The sequence below is a fragment of the Gracilinanus agilis genome, chromosome 2 (assembly GCF_016433145.1).
Source record: "Gracilinanus agilis isolate LMUSP501 chromosome 2, AgileGrace, whole genome shotgun sequence".
NCBI lineage: Eukaryota > Metazoa > Chordata > Mammalia > Didelphimorphia > Didelphidae > Gracilinanus > Gracilinanus agilis.
The window spans coordinates 44,451,504-44,467,957 of record NC_058131.1 but is presented as its reverse complement, the minus strand read 5'-3'; the positions used below and the strand labels follow the sequence as shown (position 1 = coordinate 44,467,957).

The 16,454-nt window shown below is 34.7% G+C and overlaps 1 protein-coding gene across 2 annotated transcripts in view; it reads left to right on the top strand.

Moving 5' to 3' along the window:
• Positions 1–8,890: 8,890 nt before the first annotated feature.
• The window catches only part of AP1G1 (adaptor related protein complex 1 subunit gamma 1), a 53,353-nt gene continuing 45,789 nt past the window's right edge, over positions 8,891–16,454 (top strand). For both annotated transcript variants that reach the window (XM_044663128.1, XM_044663130.1), the window contains exon 1: positions 8,891–9,091. In XM_044663128.1, the coding sequence (XP_044519063.1) occupies positions 8,891–9,091 (201 nt within the window). The remainder of the gene's footprint in view (positions 9,092–16,454) is intronic.

Here is a 16,454-nt window from a genome sequence, read left to right as displayed (position 1 = left end):
AGCAAAGATGTCCCTACCAGCAGCAGCAGCACAGTTAGGAGGAAACAAAATAGAGATGAAATTGTGGAAAATAAAGACACTCCATGGAATGAGAGAAAGGAAAAGTTTTCCCAAGGAGGGAAACTTGGAGTGTGATTTGTTAAAGACATTAGATAACCTGAATATTTTTTAAGATTATTGTGGTCACCTTTTAGGAACATTCAAAATTTGGAGTGGGCAAGGCAAGAAGAGAATAATAGGATCCTAGATCTGTAATGGAAGGGACCTTAGAGACTATCTCATATAACTTCTTCATTTTACAGATGAAGAAACTGATACCATGGAGGCCAGTGACTTGCCTTTGGTCATATACAAGTTGTAAGCAGCAGAGGCAGGATTTGAACTCAGGTCTTGTCTCCAAAACTAGAGTTCTTTCTAATAGTAAATATTATGCAGTCACTTAAAGTAGATATACTTGGTTAGAACAGAATTTATCTGGGTCGTCTTACATGATGAAAGTTGTTTCTTCTTCCCTATTGCTTTTTGCCACTAATCTCATATTTCTAGTTGGATTACTGCCCTAAAGTCCCAACAGGTCCTTCCACTTGCTTTCTCTTCCTCAATTTAAATTCCATGTGTGCACATGTCACTCAAAAGCTCTTCAGTAGTGATTTATTGCTGTAGTGTAAGTTTTCTTAGGCTAGGTTCTATGAACTATTTTTTAAAAATATTAAGACAATTGCATGTTGTAATTGGTTTCCTTTGTTAAACCTATGTATTTTATGCATTTAAAAATATGATTCTGAGAATGATTCTGTAAGTTTCATCAGACTGCTAAAAAGGAGTCTACTAATGCAAAAAACGTTAAGAACTCTTGACTTTAGGGAGTCAAATTAAAATATTCTGGCCCAGAATTAATGGCTGCTCGTAATCTGATGTCTTCTTTTCAATCCAGTCTTCTCTCATGCTACTTTTCTATACTTTTTTTTCCTCTTTGCTCTGGAGAGATGACAAGTTTAAGTGGAAAGACCATTCAACTTAGAGCAGAGTTTGAATTTGCTTTGGACACTTATTAGTAGCTCTGTGATTGTGAACTAAACAGTTAACCTCTGTATTTTCCTCATTTGTAAAATGGGCATAGTGATACATTAGATACCTTAGAAGATTGTACTGAGGATCAAACTTGATAACTTTAAGTTATCAAACAAAAGACTTGTAGCCCCTCTTTTATTCTCCTTTGGCACTGTTTCAACTCTCATTGATTCAGATACCATTTTTTTTTTTTTTTTGCTCATTTTTCTCAAATTGACTTAACCAGCTCTGTCTTCCATTGACTTCCAGTCTTATATCTTCAACTACTTATTGGACATCTTGATCTGCATGTCCCTTAGACATCTTAAACTCAGCATGTCTAAAATTGAACTAATAATCTTTCTCCCCTACCAAACCCTCTCCTCTTCCTTACTTCCCTATTACTATTGAAGGTACTATCATCTTCCCAGTCACGCAGGCTTATGATCTAAGTTTTGTCTTCAACTCCTCTTTCCTGTATCTAATCTGTTGTTAAGGTCTTGACCTTATCAAGATCAAGATTTCCTAATATCTTTTGCATATATGCCCACTAAGTTTGACCCTCCCCTCCCCCCCAACTCCAGTGATTCCTTATTACTTTGGTGATCTATTAATCTTTTATTTGGAGGCCAAAGATTCTTAAGACCTATTCCCTCCACTACTCCTGTTTCTCTCACCTCCTCCCATATACTTAATGCATCAGTGACACTGGCTTCCTTGCTGTTCACCAAACAAGAAACACCATCTCCCAACTCTGGAGATTTTTCTCTGCCTTCTGGTATCCCTGGCTTTCTTTAAGGCCAACTAAAATTCCACATTCTACGGGAAATCTTTCCCCATCACCCTTCATTTTTAATGTCCTAACTCTGTTGATGATTTCCAATTTATTTTCTGTATATTCTATTTGTACAATTGTTTGCACGTTCTCTCTCTGATTAGATTGTGAGCACCTTGAGGGCAGAGATTGTCTCCTTCCATTCTTTGTATCTTCCTTTTTTTGTTCTCCAGGACTTAGCACAGTGCCTGGCATGTAATAATAATGTTCATGAAGCATTTTGCAAACCTCAAAGTACCCTGTAAATGTCTGCTATTGTTCTGTAATTATTATTAAATCAAATTATACTCATTGTCCACCAGTCATACCCCATGATTCCTACTTAATTTTTTTTGGTATTGCATTATTCTTTATTTTGTTTAGCATTTCTTTTTTTAAAAATATTTTATTGTTTTAGAAAAATTTTCCATGGTTACATGATTCATGTTTTTACTTTCCCCTTCACCCCCCCCACCCCCCCCGCCATATCCAACGCACATTTCCACTGGTTTTTTTTTATTTTTATTTTTTTTTAAACCCTTAACTTCTGTGTATTGGCTCCTAGGTGGAAGAGTGGTAAGAGTGGGCAATGGGGGTCAAGTGACTTGCCCAGGATCACACAGCTGGGAAGTGTCTGAGGCTGTCTTTGAACCTAAGACCTCCCATCTCTAGGCCTGGCTCTGGATTCACTGAGCTACCCAGCTCCCCCTCCACTGGTTTTAACATGTGTCATCAATCAAGACTTATTTACATATTATTGATAGTTGCACTGGTGTGGTTGTTTTGAGTCTATATCCCTAATCATGTCCGCATCAGCCCATGTGTTCAAGCGGTTGTTTTTCTTCTGTGTTTCTAGTCCTGTAGTTCTTCGAACTCTGAATGTGGGTAACGTTCTTTACCATAAGTTCCTCAGAATTGTCCTGGGTCATTGCATTGCTGCTAGTACAGAAGTCCATTACATTCGATTTTACCACAGTGTATCAGTCTCTGTGTACAATGTTCTTTTGGCTCTGCTCCTTTCACTCTGCATCAATTCCTGGAGGTCTTTCCAGTTCACATGGAATTCCTCCAGTTTATTATTCCTTTGAGCACAATAGTATTCCATCACCAGCAGATACCACAATTTGTTCAACCATTCCCCAATTGAAGGGCATACCCTCATTTTCCAGTTTTTTGCCACCACAAAGAGCATGGCTATAAATATTTTTGTACAAGTCTTTTATCTATGATCTCTTTGGGGTACAAACCCAGCAATGTTATGGCTGGATCGAAGGGCAGGCAGTCTTTTAGAGCTCTTTGGGCATAATTCCAGATTGCCATCCAGAATGGTTGGATCAGTTCACAACTCCACCAGCAATGCATTAATGTCCCAATTTTGCCACATCTCCTCCAACATTCATTACTCTCCCCTGCTATCATTTTAGCCAATCTGCTAGGTGTGAGGTGATATCTCAGAGTTCTTTTGATTTGCATTTCTCTAATTATTAGAGATTTAGAAAACTTCCTCATGTGCTTATTGATAGTTTTGATTTCTTTATCTGAAAATTGCCTATTTCATGTCCCTTGCCCATTTATCAATTGGGGAATGGCTTGATTTTTTTTATACAATTGATTTAACTCCTTGTATATTTGAGTGATTAGACCTCTGTCAGAGTTTTTTGTTATAAAGATTTTTTCCCAGTTTGTTGTTTCCCGTCTGATTTTGGTTGCATTGTTTTTGTTTGTACAAAATCTTTTTAATTTAATATAATCAAAATTATTTATTTTACATTTTGTAATTTTTTCTAACTTGCTGGTTTAAAAATTTTCCCTTTCCTATAGATCTGACAAGTATACTATTCTGTGTTGACTTAATTTACTTATAGTTTCCTTCTTTATATTCAGGTCATTCACCCATTCTGAATTTATCTTGGTGTAGGGTGTGAGATGTTGAACTAAACCTAATCTCTCTCATATTGTTTTCCAATTTTCCCAGCAGTTTTTGTCAAATAGTGGATTTTTGTCCCCAAAGTTGGGCCCTTTGGGTTTATCATATACTGTCTTGCTGACGTCACTTACCCCAAGTCTGTTCCATTGATCCTCCCTTTTGTCTCTTAGCCAGTACCATATTGTCTTGATGACCACTGATTTATAGTATAGTTTAATATCTGGTACTGGTAGGCCACCTTCCTTCACCTACTTAATTTTTGCTTATTCAATCTTTTATGATGAATGCTCTCTTTTCCTTTACTTTTAAATTCTTTTCTTCTTGTTAGAGGCATTCAGTCCTTCTCTTCTGATCTCTTTGTTAGAATAAGCTAAATGATATAGTGGATAGAGCATTGCCCATAAAGGGAGGGTGACCTGAGTTCAAATTATACCTCAGACTCTGAGTGATTCTAGGGAAATCACTTTTCTCACTTATAAAATGGCACTTACCTTATGGGATTATTATGAGAGTCAAAAGAGATAACATTTAAACTGCTATATAAATGCTAGTTATCATTATCATAGCCTAGTTAATAATGAACCTTACCTTCTCCAATCTCACAGGGTTTGACTTGTACCTTTTTTATATGTTTATTTAGAGTAATTTGCTTATTTAATTTTGGCCACTACAATTTAGGAAAGATATGGATAAATTGTAGCAGGTCCAGAGGAGGTGACTAGGTTGGTGAGGGAACTAGAAACCATTCCACATAATAAATTTAATTTGGGGATATTTGGGAGTTGTCATAGCTGTCTCCAAGTATTTGAATGGTCATGGAGAAAAGGAAATAGACTTGTACTCTTGTTCTAAAGAATAGAACAAGGAGAGATTGTAGTTAGTAAAGGCTAGCATTTATGTGACTTTAAAGTTTGTACAGTAACTCAGTGGAATAATTACTATTATTATCCCATTTTATAAAGGAGGAAACTGAGGCTGAGGGACAGGAAGTGACAACTATTAAGTGTCTGAGGTAGGGTTTGAACTATCCACCTACCTGCCTAGATGGGTAGAAGTTGCTGAGAAGCAAATTATTATTTGACATAAAGGAAAACTTATTTTCAGTTGGCAAGCATTTATTAGGCATCGGCTATTTGCCAGACACTGCACTTGGCACTGGAGATATAAGGAAAACCAAAAAAATAGGACCTTAATTAAAGGAACTAGTAGTTTAAGTAGTCCTTTAAGAGTTATTTGCCATTCAACTTAACTACAAAATGCATAAAATACTTGTTTGTTAACATACCAAGGCACCCTTGGGACATACACAAATTTAATTATAATACACTCTTTACAAAAATAAAGGAACTCTAAAGTAGAGTCATTGTTCATTATGGAGTATTTCCATTGCAGTAAAAATAATGCTACATAAAATTAATGGATGAATTTCTAGATTGTTATGCCACTCAAACTTCTAAAAGGCCACTTTATAGAACTAGGTAAAATAAATAACAGGATTCACATGGAGAAACAAAAGGTTGACCACCTCAAGAGAAATGGGGAAAAGGAAGGCACTAGTAGGGTCACTAGTATTATCAGATCCCAATAAATTGAAAAATATATCTATGGAAAAAAACCAGATAAGTAAGATCAGAGACAGTAAAATGTAGCTTATTATTTAAACCCCAAAACACATTGGGGGGGGGGGAGACCAAACCAACTAACCCTCCCCCCCTCCCAAATAAAAACAAAAATAAAGATAAGAATTTCATTCAACAAGAATTATTAAGGAAACTGGAAAACAGTTTGGCAGAAAATAGATTATACTAGAATTATCTAACATATGCTTCAAATAATTGATGACCAAAATATAAAATGTTTTATTATTAAAAGAGGAGAAAGGATGATAAAGAGGATTATTAAACAGTAGTTGGGGTAATCATAAAAGTTAAAATTAATTTTATCAATGATGTTAAACTCAAATAGAAATGGAACCTTTTAGTTTCATATTGACTTAGAAAATCACAAATTAACATTGAGTTGTGTTTTTATTTTATTTTATTAAACATTGCTCAATTATATTTTAATCTGGTTCCAATCACTCAGAGTTTGCTGTTTGGGAGTTTGACACTTGATTTAGAGAATATAAAATTTGAAAGTTTTTTATGAATAAGATTAATGCAACTAGAATAAAATTGTCTGGAGAAAGATTTTTGGATCAAATCAATCTGATGTTCATTCTATCTTGTTGGCACTTTACTCTGAACTGAAGGTCCAGAGGCCAGACACATGGCTTGGTACTCTCTGGGAACAATCCTCTTTCTCTTAGGGTGCCATTATTCCACCTCTTTTTCTAAAAACTAATCAAATCAACACTATTATTGCTTTTGGAAAGAGTTTGTCATTTGACTGCTTCACCCACCATTTTTTGTGATTTCCTAATTTATAACTTCCTGTAAACCATTTCCCTATATTATTTCTCCTATTAGAATGGATGAAGAACAGCTACTATCTTTTCTTTTTGTATACTTCATGCTTAGTACAGTGCTTGGCTCATTGTAAGCACTTAATGTTTTAAATTCAATTTCAAAGCTCTGTTATTGAATATCGATAAGGAATTAATGAAAATATGTAGGACCTAGAGCCATTCCTAATAACTCAGTGTCGAAAGGATATGAACAGTTTTTTTTTTTTTTTTTTTTTTTTTTTTTTTTTTTTAAACCCTTAACTTCTGTGTATTAGTTCCTTGGTGGAAGAGTGGTAAGGGTAGGCAATGGAGGTCAAGTGACTTGCCCAGGATATGAACAGTTTTTAAAAGAAGAAATGAAATTCTGAACAACCATATTGAAAATAAAAATTTCTACATTGCTAATGATATATTTGTAAAGTGCTTAGCAAATTGCCTGGAGCATAGTAGGAATTATATAAATGCTTATTTCTTTTCCTTTCTCTAATAGAAATGCAAATTATTAAATAAAAGATTTTTATGCCATCTATAAAATTGGCATGGATATTAAAAACTGGGGATAGATTGTCGGAAAACAGGTGCACTGATCCTTGGTGGAGCTATGCATTGGTTTAACCATTCTGAAAAGCAGTTTTGGAATTAAGAAAACTGAACCATATGCTTTGACCTTGCAGTCATTATTGGACATATACCTTCAAGGTGATCAAAGATAGGCCTCATATTTTAACTTATACATAGTGCACTTTTTGCAATTGCAAAATTATCTAAAATATATGCTAATATCATGGTATATAATATTGTGCCCTAAGAAATGATTAGTCATTCAAATTCATATTTGAATTCAGGAACTCAGAGAAACATGAGAAAGTAGTATGAACTTTTTCATAGTAAAATATCCAGAATTGAGAAAATAATACATAGGAAGGCTGACAATATTATCACTTTATTTTGTCACATTTTGTACTACCTAACCTAGGCTAAAAGGCATCGGACAGTCTAAATGACTTGTATTGGGTCTGCAAAGATAACTCATAAATACCCATACTTGATTGAATCATCTTGTTATTCTCTTCAGATTTAAAAAAATTTTTTTAAATTTTGAATTTAAACAAAAAAGAAAAAATATCTGAAGCAGAGTAGAATTGAGAATATTGTACATGAAACTTTGTATCTATTATGTATAGTTTGCTTTTCTTTTTAAGTAGAAGTTCAACATGTGGCTTTCAAAGCTGTGTTGTGTCTGTGCTTCTTTTTGACCTTTCTGTTATTTGTAATTTTTAAAAATTGCCATTATGATCCTATTTTCTTTATGCTTCTTTATCCTGTCTTGCTCACCCACTCCTTCCATTGGGGGAAAAAAGGAACTACAAACCCTTTTTTAACAGATTTGCTTAGCCATGCAAAACAAATTCCCATTTTGGCTCTGTCTAAAAATGTATATTTATATTTTATTCTGTGTGTTTAGTCCATCACTTCTCTTTCAGGAGGTGGTTGACATTCTATCACTCAGTTCTCTGAAATTTTAGTTGGCCGTTACATTGATCAGAATTCTCAAATCTTTCAAAGTTTTTTCCCCTTTATAATATTGTTATGGTATAAAATCATTCTAGTTATGTTTCTACCACTGCATCAATTTGTTCAGGTCTTCCCAAGTTTCTCCAAAACCATCTGTTTTGTCATTCTTATGGCAAAATAATATTCCATTATATTCATAGTCAAATTCATTTAGTCATTCCTCTGTAGATAGACACTTCTTTTGTTTCCATTTTTTTGTTATAATAAAAAGAGCTGCTATAAATATTTTTGTACATAACAGTCCTTTTCCTCTTTCTTTGATCTTTTTAGGATATAGATACCTAGTAGTGGTATCACTGAATTAAAGAGTATGCACATTTTAGTGTCTTAGGGGCAGATTTTTGTTTCCATTGTTTAGTTAGATATAATTTTATAGCTTTTCAGAACAAAGTACTAGTTGCCTCTTAAAAGTTAAATGGCTTTGCTGAAAACAAATTTAGATTGTTTCCTGAGTTAACTGATTTTAGTAATGGACTTCTTACTGAAGGATGAGATAAAAAACTTGTCAGTAACTTAAAAAAATCCTACCCTCTGTCTTAGAATTGATATTAAGTATCTGTTCTAAGATAGAAGAGCTGTAAGGGCTAGTCAATTGGTTTTAAGTGACTAGCCCAGAGCAAGGCAGTGTCTAAAGTCATATTTGAACCCAGGTCCCCTTGACTCCAGACTTGGCGCTCCATCCACTGAGCCAGCTAGCTGCTCTTTCAGTAACTTTATAGGAGTCCTAATGATGTTCTGTACCTTATGCTCACAACTTAAGAGATTAGCTTTTTAGATTTAGAGCTAGAAGGGACCACCTCAGCCATCAAGCAGGTTGGCCAGTGTAGAACCACAGAGCCAGAGAAATTCTGAGACTTGGGCAAGGTTTCAGGTCATCGTATAAGGTGATCCACTATGTGGTAGAGTTGGAGTTTGAACCCAGGCCCTTCAAAACCATTGTTATTTTTGCACTTGCTAGCCTTTGAATATTCAGGCATTAAGATTTATATATGCGAAGTTTTTATGTTATTCTACTTATTTATTTATTTATTTATTTATTTATTTATTTATTTATTTATTTATTTTTATTCTCTAGAGGATGCCAGCCCCTATTAGGCTTCGGGAGCTGATCCGGACTATCCGGACAGCCCGAACCCAAGCAGAAGAGCGAGAAATGATCCAGAAAGAATGTGCTGCCATTCGATCATCCTTTAGAGAAGAGGACAACACATATCGCTGTCGGAATGTTGCAAAATTACTTTACATGCACATGCTGGGCTACCCTGCACACTTTGGTCAGGTAGGCTTGTCTGGGTTGATCCCTCCCGCCCCCCTGCATATTGTAAGCTTTTTGAGGGAGAGACTGTCTCACTTTTGGGTTTGTGTTCCCAGTACCTAGCCCATTCCAGGCATGTAATGGGTACTTCATAAATTCTTGTTGGTTGATGATATTCTTTTGGCAAGGCACTTTTAATTTTTCTCATTTTGTATTCATTGTGAGAGTAGGGGAGGCATGGAATAGTGCTAGCTGTGTTCCTCTTCCCATTTGGATTCTGTTCACATTTTAGGGATGTGGGATATGGTAATAACAGTCAGTTTAAAGATTAATTAGTTGTCCATATCAATCTGTTGTGGGGGATGTTTCACTTTATTTCTTAATTTGTGGACAATGGTGTATATATAAGTCTTTTCTACCCAAGTCATTAAGAAGTTTTTAAGTCATAAAAGACTGAAATAACTCTTAACTGATGCTTATAACATACCAAGCCAGTGGCTTTTTTTTTTTGCTATGGAGATATAGGTTGGAAGTAGCTTATTTGTAGTACAGTGGTATTTACAAACTAGTTCAAAATAACTTGCAATTGTATGCTTGTTTATAAGAAGTATAACATGAACATTTGCAGGTTTATATTGTATTTTTTATTGTTGATTATATAATGCTTCTCTGATAGTTGAGTTAAAACATGTTGGAGATGGCATGGAAGTTGCTTTTTAATATTGTTGACTTCAAAAAGACTCTGATAACTAATTGTGGACTAGCCATCATAAATTTTCTTAAATTAAGTGTAGGCTACATATGGCATTTGTTGATATCTTTAAATACAGAGCTTGACCTGATTCTCAGGTTGACCCAGTCTTCACTTGGCCACGTTACCTCTTGATTTGAGCACATGTGAATCAGTTTGTATTTGTGCCTATGACATGATTATTATTCCTTAATGTTTTTTTTTCAAATACAGGACCTTCAAAATAGTTTTTTAAAAATAGTATGTAAGTGGATAAGAGAGAGAGTGCATGAAATCCTGTGCTCCACTGAAGTAGTTCAAGGATGGATCACTTTGAGAGTCAGGAGCACTGATTTATTATGGCTAATATATCATAAATCTATGAGTCTTTTAAAATTCCAGTTTTATTGTAGTTGTGTGGTTCATTTAAAATGCTTTTTCCATTTTTAAAGCAAAGATGGTATTATAGCTAGAGATTTGATCATACTGTGATATTCAGGAAAAAAAAGAGTATCGTCAACTTTTTTTTTGGTAATATATTGAAAAAATGGCTTTGAATTTAACTTTTTTTTGGCTGCAGGAGTCCTGACTGAAGGAATTATGGTAATAAGTGTTTGGGGCATAGGATAAAGGTTCTTGGTTTCTCTAGCAATAGATTCTTAAAATTTTTTTGGTAGGAACTCACCTTATTCCACTTTTTCTAATTAACACAATTATTAGGGAAGTTATCAACATTTGATTAAGGAAGAATAAAGAAGAATTTGATTAAAGAAGAATGAGGTTAATAATATTAACTTTAGCATTTTCCCCTAACTACTTTGCTCTGGCACCTACCCAAATGCTTTTACACATGGTGCACAGGATTTGGGATTATACATATTAACTAGGTAACAAAAGATCTGGATATTTCCTCTTACTTTGGACAAATGACCTAATCTCTGTGAATTTCAGTTTCCTGGTCTGTAAAATAGGGATAATAGCTATAGTGCCTGCCTGCCCTAACAGGGTTAAGTCCCAAATGAGATAGTTGTTGTATAAAGTGCTTTGTCGACTTTAAGACTTGTTCTTTTTGGTCTTTTTGTTCTCCTTCTCCTCCTTTTCTTCTTCTTCCTCCTCTTCTCAGATTTACTGAACCTCCAAAAAGATTTGGCTGAGCATACTCCAGAGCACTAGTTACAGAATAAGTCCTCAATAAATCTTTGTTAGCTAATTGATGAAAGGCATATTAGGTTAGAGTTAGACTGAGCCAAAAATATAGAGTTCTAAGTACAGAAGATGTCAATGAGTGAAAAGACAGATAGTCCTTTTCCCTAGATTCTTCTTCCCAAATTTATTTTGCGAATTGGCCCTAAAGCTTTACTTTCTTTATGTAAAATAAAAGAAAGGTAAGTTTCTCATTTTGTCTCTTCATAGTTAAGAATTTATTCTGATTATAGCATTATTAAAGATTATTACTAAGAATGCTCATTGAGAGAAATTAATGTATACATTCTTAAGAAAAAAATTCTAAACTTCATTGTAGTATATTTTTTGATATAAATAACTTATTTGTTAGTTTGAGCCTAACATAAAATTTGTAGATTTTTATATTTTTTATACTGAGTAGGAAAAGAAGATTGTAAATGAAATCATTAATTTTCATTACTTACTGCTTGTTGTTTAAGTTTAGAATACATTTAATGTATTTGTTCCAAAGTTATCTCCCTTGTCTTTGTCTAAACCTTCTATTCTATTTTGTGTTCTTTCTTTACCATGCTGTAGTCATTGTATAAATTGTTCTCCTGGTTTTGCTCACTTTGGTCTACCTCAATTTATACAAGTCTTTGTAGGTTTTTTCTAAATCTATTCTTTTCATCATTTCTTATGGTGTAGTAATATTCTATTCCATTCATATGCACATAATTTGCTTAGCCATCCTCTGATTGATTGTCATTCCCTTAGTTTCTGGCTTTTTGCTATGACAGAGAATGCTGTCATGAATAATTTTATGTATTTGTATCTATTTCCTTTTTCTTCTAATTCTTTGGAATATTAGTTTTGTAGTAGTATTGCTGGGTTAATGAGTATCTGTGTTATGTTGAATTTAGGTTGAAATTGCTTTCCATAATGGTTGTACCAATTTTGTAGCTCCACCAACAGTTCTTTAGTGTGTCTGCCCTTCCACCTGCCCTGTAACAATTGTCATTTTCCTTTTTCATTGTCTTTGTCAATCTATGTGTATTAGATGGAACCTCAGATATTTTCATTTACATTTCCCTTAGTAGTAAGTCAGAACATTTTCCCATATGATTGTTGATAACTTTTTTTTCTTCTGATTATATCCTTTGACCATTTATCTAATGGTATGTAGAATTTGAAAAGGAGTCAGAAGGTGTGGCATTCGGAAATGGGGAGGTAGGTATAGAAGAATTTATTGAGTGGAAATGAAAAGCATAGTTGATTACTTGTTCAATAAAAAAAGGAGCTAATTTTATAGAGGGTACAGTTCTTAAATAAACAATTTTGATGGTTAGAAGCATCTTAAATAGTAGTAAATTCCTAGTATTTTGCTAAAGTGCGATTAGCATTTGGATAAGAATTAAATAATGCTATGAAATATGTGAAAAATCATGTAGTTTCACTAGACTGGAAGAATCAGTCACTCTGGAATTCTTGACCTTGAAATAAATAAATAGGTAAGGAAGTAAACAGGAACACATACCTTACTTTCTGTCTTTGAATCAGTACTATGCATTGGTTCCAAGGCAGAAGAGTAGTGAAGGTTTGGTAAAAGGGGTTTAAATGACTTGTCCAGGGTCATATAACTTGGAAGTGTCTAAGGTCAGATTTGAACCCAGGACCTCCCCTCTCTGGGTCTGGCTCTAAATCTACTGAGCTAGCTATTTCCTAAATACTGACTCTTCATAAATTAAAAAAATTTATTTTAGGATTTTAAATATGTTAGTTATGTAAAGGGTTTATACTTTTAGTCTTACAACCCCCCACTACACCCAATCCTTTCAGGTAGTAATAACTGATATTTATATAGTCCTTTTAAGTTTTGCAAGAATTTTATATGCATCTTAAGTAGAATCTCTTACTAACTAATGAGGTTCTAATACTTAATTGTTAAGGCATTCAAGATTCTCAGTTGGAAAGTGTTAAAATACATTAGTTTGATTGAGTTTCTTGACTATAATACACCATGGTGCTGGGGAATTAAGATCTGTTCCGGTGAGGAGATACAGAAATGTGATGGGAAGTGTTTGGGTAAAATCTTTTAGAGGCAGAGGCAGAAGAGAAGTTGTTACTGGAATATGTTCCAGGCCTCAGGATGAACAGAACAAGGGAAGGAAAGAGGCAGACAGGAAACACCTGTCTCTGTTGGAGTTCTTTTCCTTTCTCTCTGCTCAAAACAGAATGGCCAGTAACTTCTCAACTTGTTTGAATGCGAGTTTAGTTAATACTCCAAAGGTGGAGGAATCAACAAGGGGAAAATAGATAAACAGTTCTTCCTTCCATATTGCTGGGATTAGGAATGCAGCCTGGAAAATCTGCATAAAATTTTCATACCAGAGAAGTAGTCTGATTTTTTTTCTTATTCTTTTATAGGGTGTCTTCAGTACTTTATTGTAAATTTTGGGTTAAATATGCAATTCTCAGTTTCTAAACTCTTTTTCTCTGTCATTTGCTTACCTTTTATGTGTCATTTGCAGTTTCCATAAAATTCCCCCCAAAATTGTCATTTAATTTCTTATGTCTACCTGCAGTATATTGGAATTGTGATATGAAAGGGACAACTGTATTCTGAATCTCTGTTAGGAAGAATTAGTTACTAGTGGGAAATGATGGGAATCTTGCAGGGGTGGAGGGTGTGATCACATCACTCCTAGAGTTTATAAGAGGAGAAGAAAACCATACATTGCAATATTTAACCTAGACTTTGGGAGAACAGATCTTATAGGTTCAAGAGTTATAATTTATAGGTTTAGCCAATTTTATGTAGTGTTCAGAAAATGGAGAAATAGGATCCTATGACCTAAAATTCTATAGGGAAATTCGGTTTGTAGGGGAATGAGAAGCTACAGAAAAAATGTTATTCTGAAGCCACAATGAGAAAGCTTTTTAATTATTATGAAAAGCAACTATTGTTTAAAGGGACTAATGTTTGTGCATGGAGAACTCAAATGTACAAAAGATGGAAACAAGGTCAAGTAAGAGGTTGAGTTCAAAAGTATGACATAGCCTAGTAAGAATAGTGTTAGGATTGTCAAAGCTCAGTATAAGCTAAGGGCAGTGAGAAGCTAAGAATAGCAAAGATTTTTTTTTTGCTTGTTTTTTTTTTTGCCATTTTTGGGGAAAAGAGAAAGCTCAGGTCAGAGTGTGGATGGGAATTTTGTGCTGCATGGATGCAGTGAAGGGTAACAGGAGATATAGAAGACAGAACTGTGAAGGTAACAGGAGATATAGAAGACAGAACTGCTCCACGTTTTATTTTGCTTCTGTTTTCACTGCTAAACTAGATGATCTTTGAATTGGAAAGAACAGATTAAAATGGACTTTAGGAAGCTGATATTTAAGGTAATTGGATATCTGGTAAGAGGACACCAAAGTACCCTTGAAATCTCCAGATTCAGATGAACTGTATCCTTGGGTACTGTAAGAGCTAGCGAATGTGATTGCTAATGCTATTAATGGTCTTTAAAAGATTTGGAAAAGAGCAAATCTCCTTTTCTCCCAGGAAAGGAGAGTGCAAACTATAGTATATTGAACCTGACTTTGATTCCTGGTGAAATCCAAGAATGTATTATTTTAAAAAATATAATTTATTGTTGATATCATTTGTTTTTGTTTCCTAATATGTTCTACTGCACTTATACTCCCAGAGAACTATCTCTCATGTAGTTGTGTATTAGAAAAAGTAGGTGGGGTAGGTGGGAATTAGTTCAATAAAACTAACTTGTTAAAAAATTCAGTGTTTTAATTACTTATTCAAGTATTCTCTATACCCATAGACCTCACCTCTGCAAAGAAGTGGGAGGAGGTGGCCCTAGATTGTATTGTTAGAGGGAAGGCTAGTGAACATTGGGAAAAGGAAGGGCCAACATGACTTCATCAAGAGCAGGTCATAGGGGCAACTAGGTGGCTCAGTAGATAGAGCCAGACCTAGAATCAAGAGGTCCTGGATTAAATTTTTTTTTTTTTTTTTTTTTTTAAACCTTTACCTTCCGTCTTGGAGTCAATACTGTGTACTGGCTCCAAGGCAGAAGAGTGGTAAGGGTAGGCAATGAGGGTCAAGTGACTTGCCCAGGGTCACACAGCTGGGAAGTGTCTGAGGCCAGATTTGAACCTAGGACCTCCCGTCTCTAGGCCTGGCTCTCAATCCACTGAGCTACCCAGCTGCCCCCCCTGGATTAAAATTTGACCTCATACACTTCCTAAAAAATGTGACCCTGGGCAAGTAACTTAAATATAATTACCTAGCCCTTACCACTAGTTTGCTTTGGATGGGTAGTATCTATTCTAAAATAGAAGGTAAGAGATTAAAAAAAAAAAGATCAGATTATATTAAAACTAATTTGTTTCCTTTTGACAGGGTTACTAGACTGGTAGATCATGGCAGTGCTGTAGAGATAAATAATTTTAACTAGATTTCAATAAAGCATTGATCAGAACCTCTCCTGCTCTTCTTGTGAATTAGAGAAAGAGATATGAGCTAGATGATTATACAGTTTCATGGACTCAACTGGTTGAATGGCTAGGCCCTGAGAGAATTCATTTAATGATTTGACATCATCTTCATTGAGAATTGCTTGTGGTATGCCCAAGGGATCTGTGCTCAGCAGGTAGGGATGCAGTGACTAGAGCTATGGACTTTAAATCAGGAAATAAGAGGAGAAAAAGGGAGAAGAGAATAAAGCATTTATATAGTAGTCTACTGTAAGCCAGGAATTGGGCTTAGCTCTTTATAAATGTTATCTCATTTGATCCTCAAAACAACCCTGGGAGGTAGGTGCTCTTGTCATCCTCATTTTATAGGTGAGAAAACTAAAGGAGAGGTTAAGTGACTTGCCCAGGTCATGTAGCTAGTAAGTATCTGCCCAGGTCATGTAGCTAGTAAGTATCTGAGACTGGAGGCCATATTCAATCATGGGTTTTCCTGACTCCAAGCCCAGCTCTGTATCTGCTGTGCCACCTAGTTGCCTTAGAAAATCTGTTCAAATCCAGTTTCAGATATTAGTTGTATGACCTGGGTTAAACCCACTTAATCTGTGACTGCCTTGGTTTTTTCCTCTGTAAAAATGGGGGAAATGGCTCTTACCTTCCAGGATTTTTGTGAGAATTAAATGATATAACATTTGTAAAGTGCTTTTAAAACCTTAAAGCACTATTTAAATGCTAGTTATTATTATTAGCTTTTTAAAAAATCAGTGGCTTATATACAGGCATAGATAGTATAAGCCTGTATTTTCAGAAGTCACAAAACTGGAAGATATAGTTAATATACTGAGTAAAAAAAGGCAGATATGAAAAAATCTTGTCAGATTAGAATATTGGACCAAATCTAATAAGATAAAGTTTAATAGGGATAAATGTTGTCTAACTAGTGGTTTCACAAGAATCAACTTTACATTTATAAGTAGAGGAAGCTATGGTTAGATGCTGATTTATCTGAAG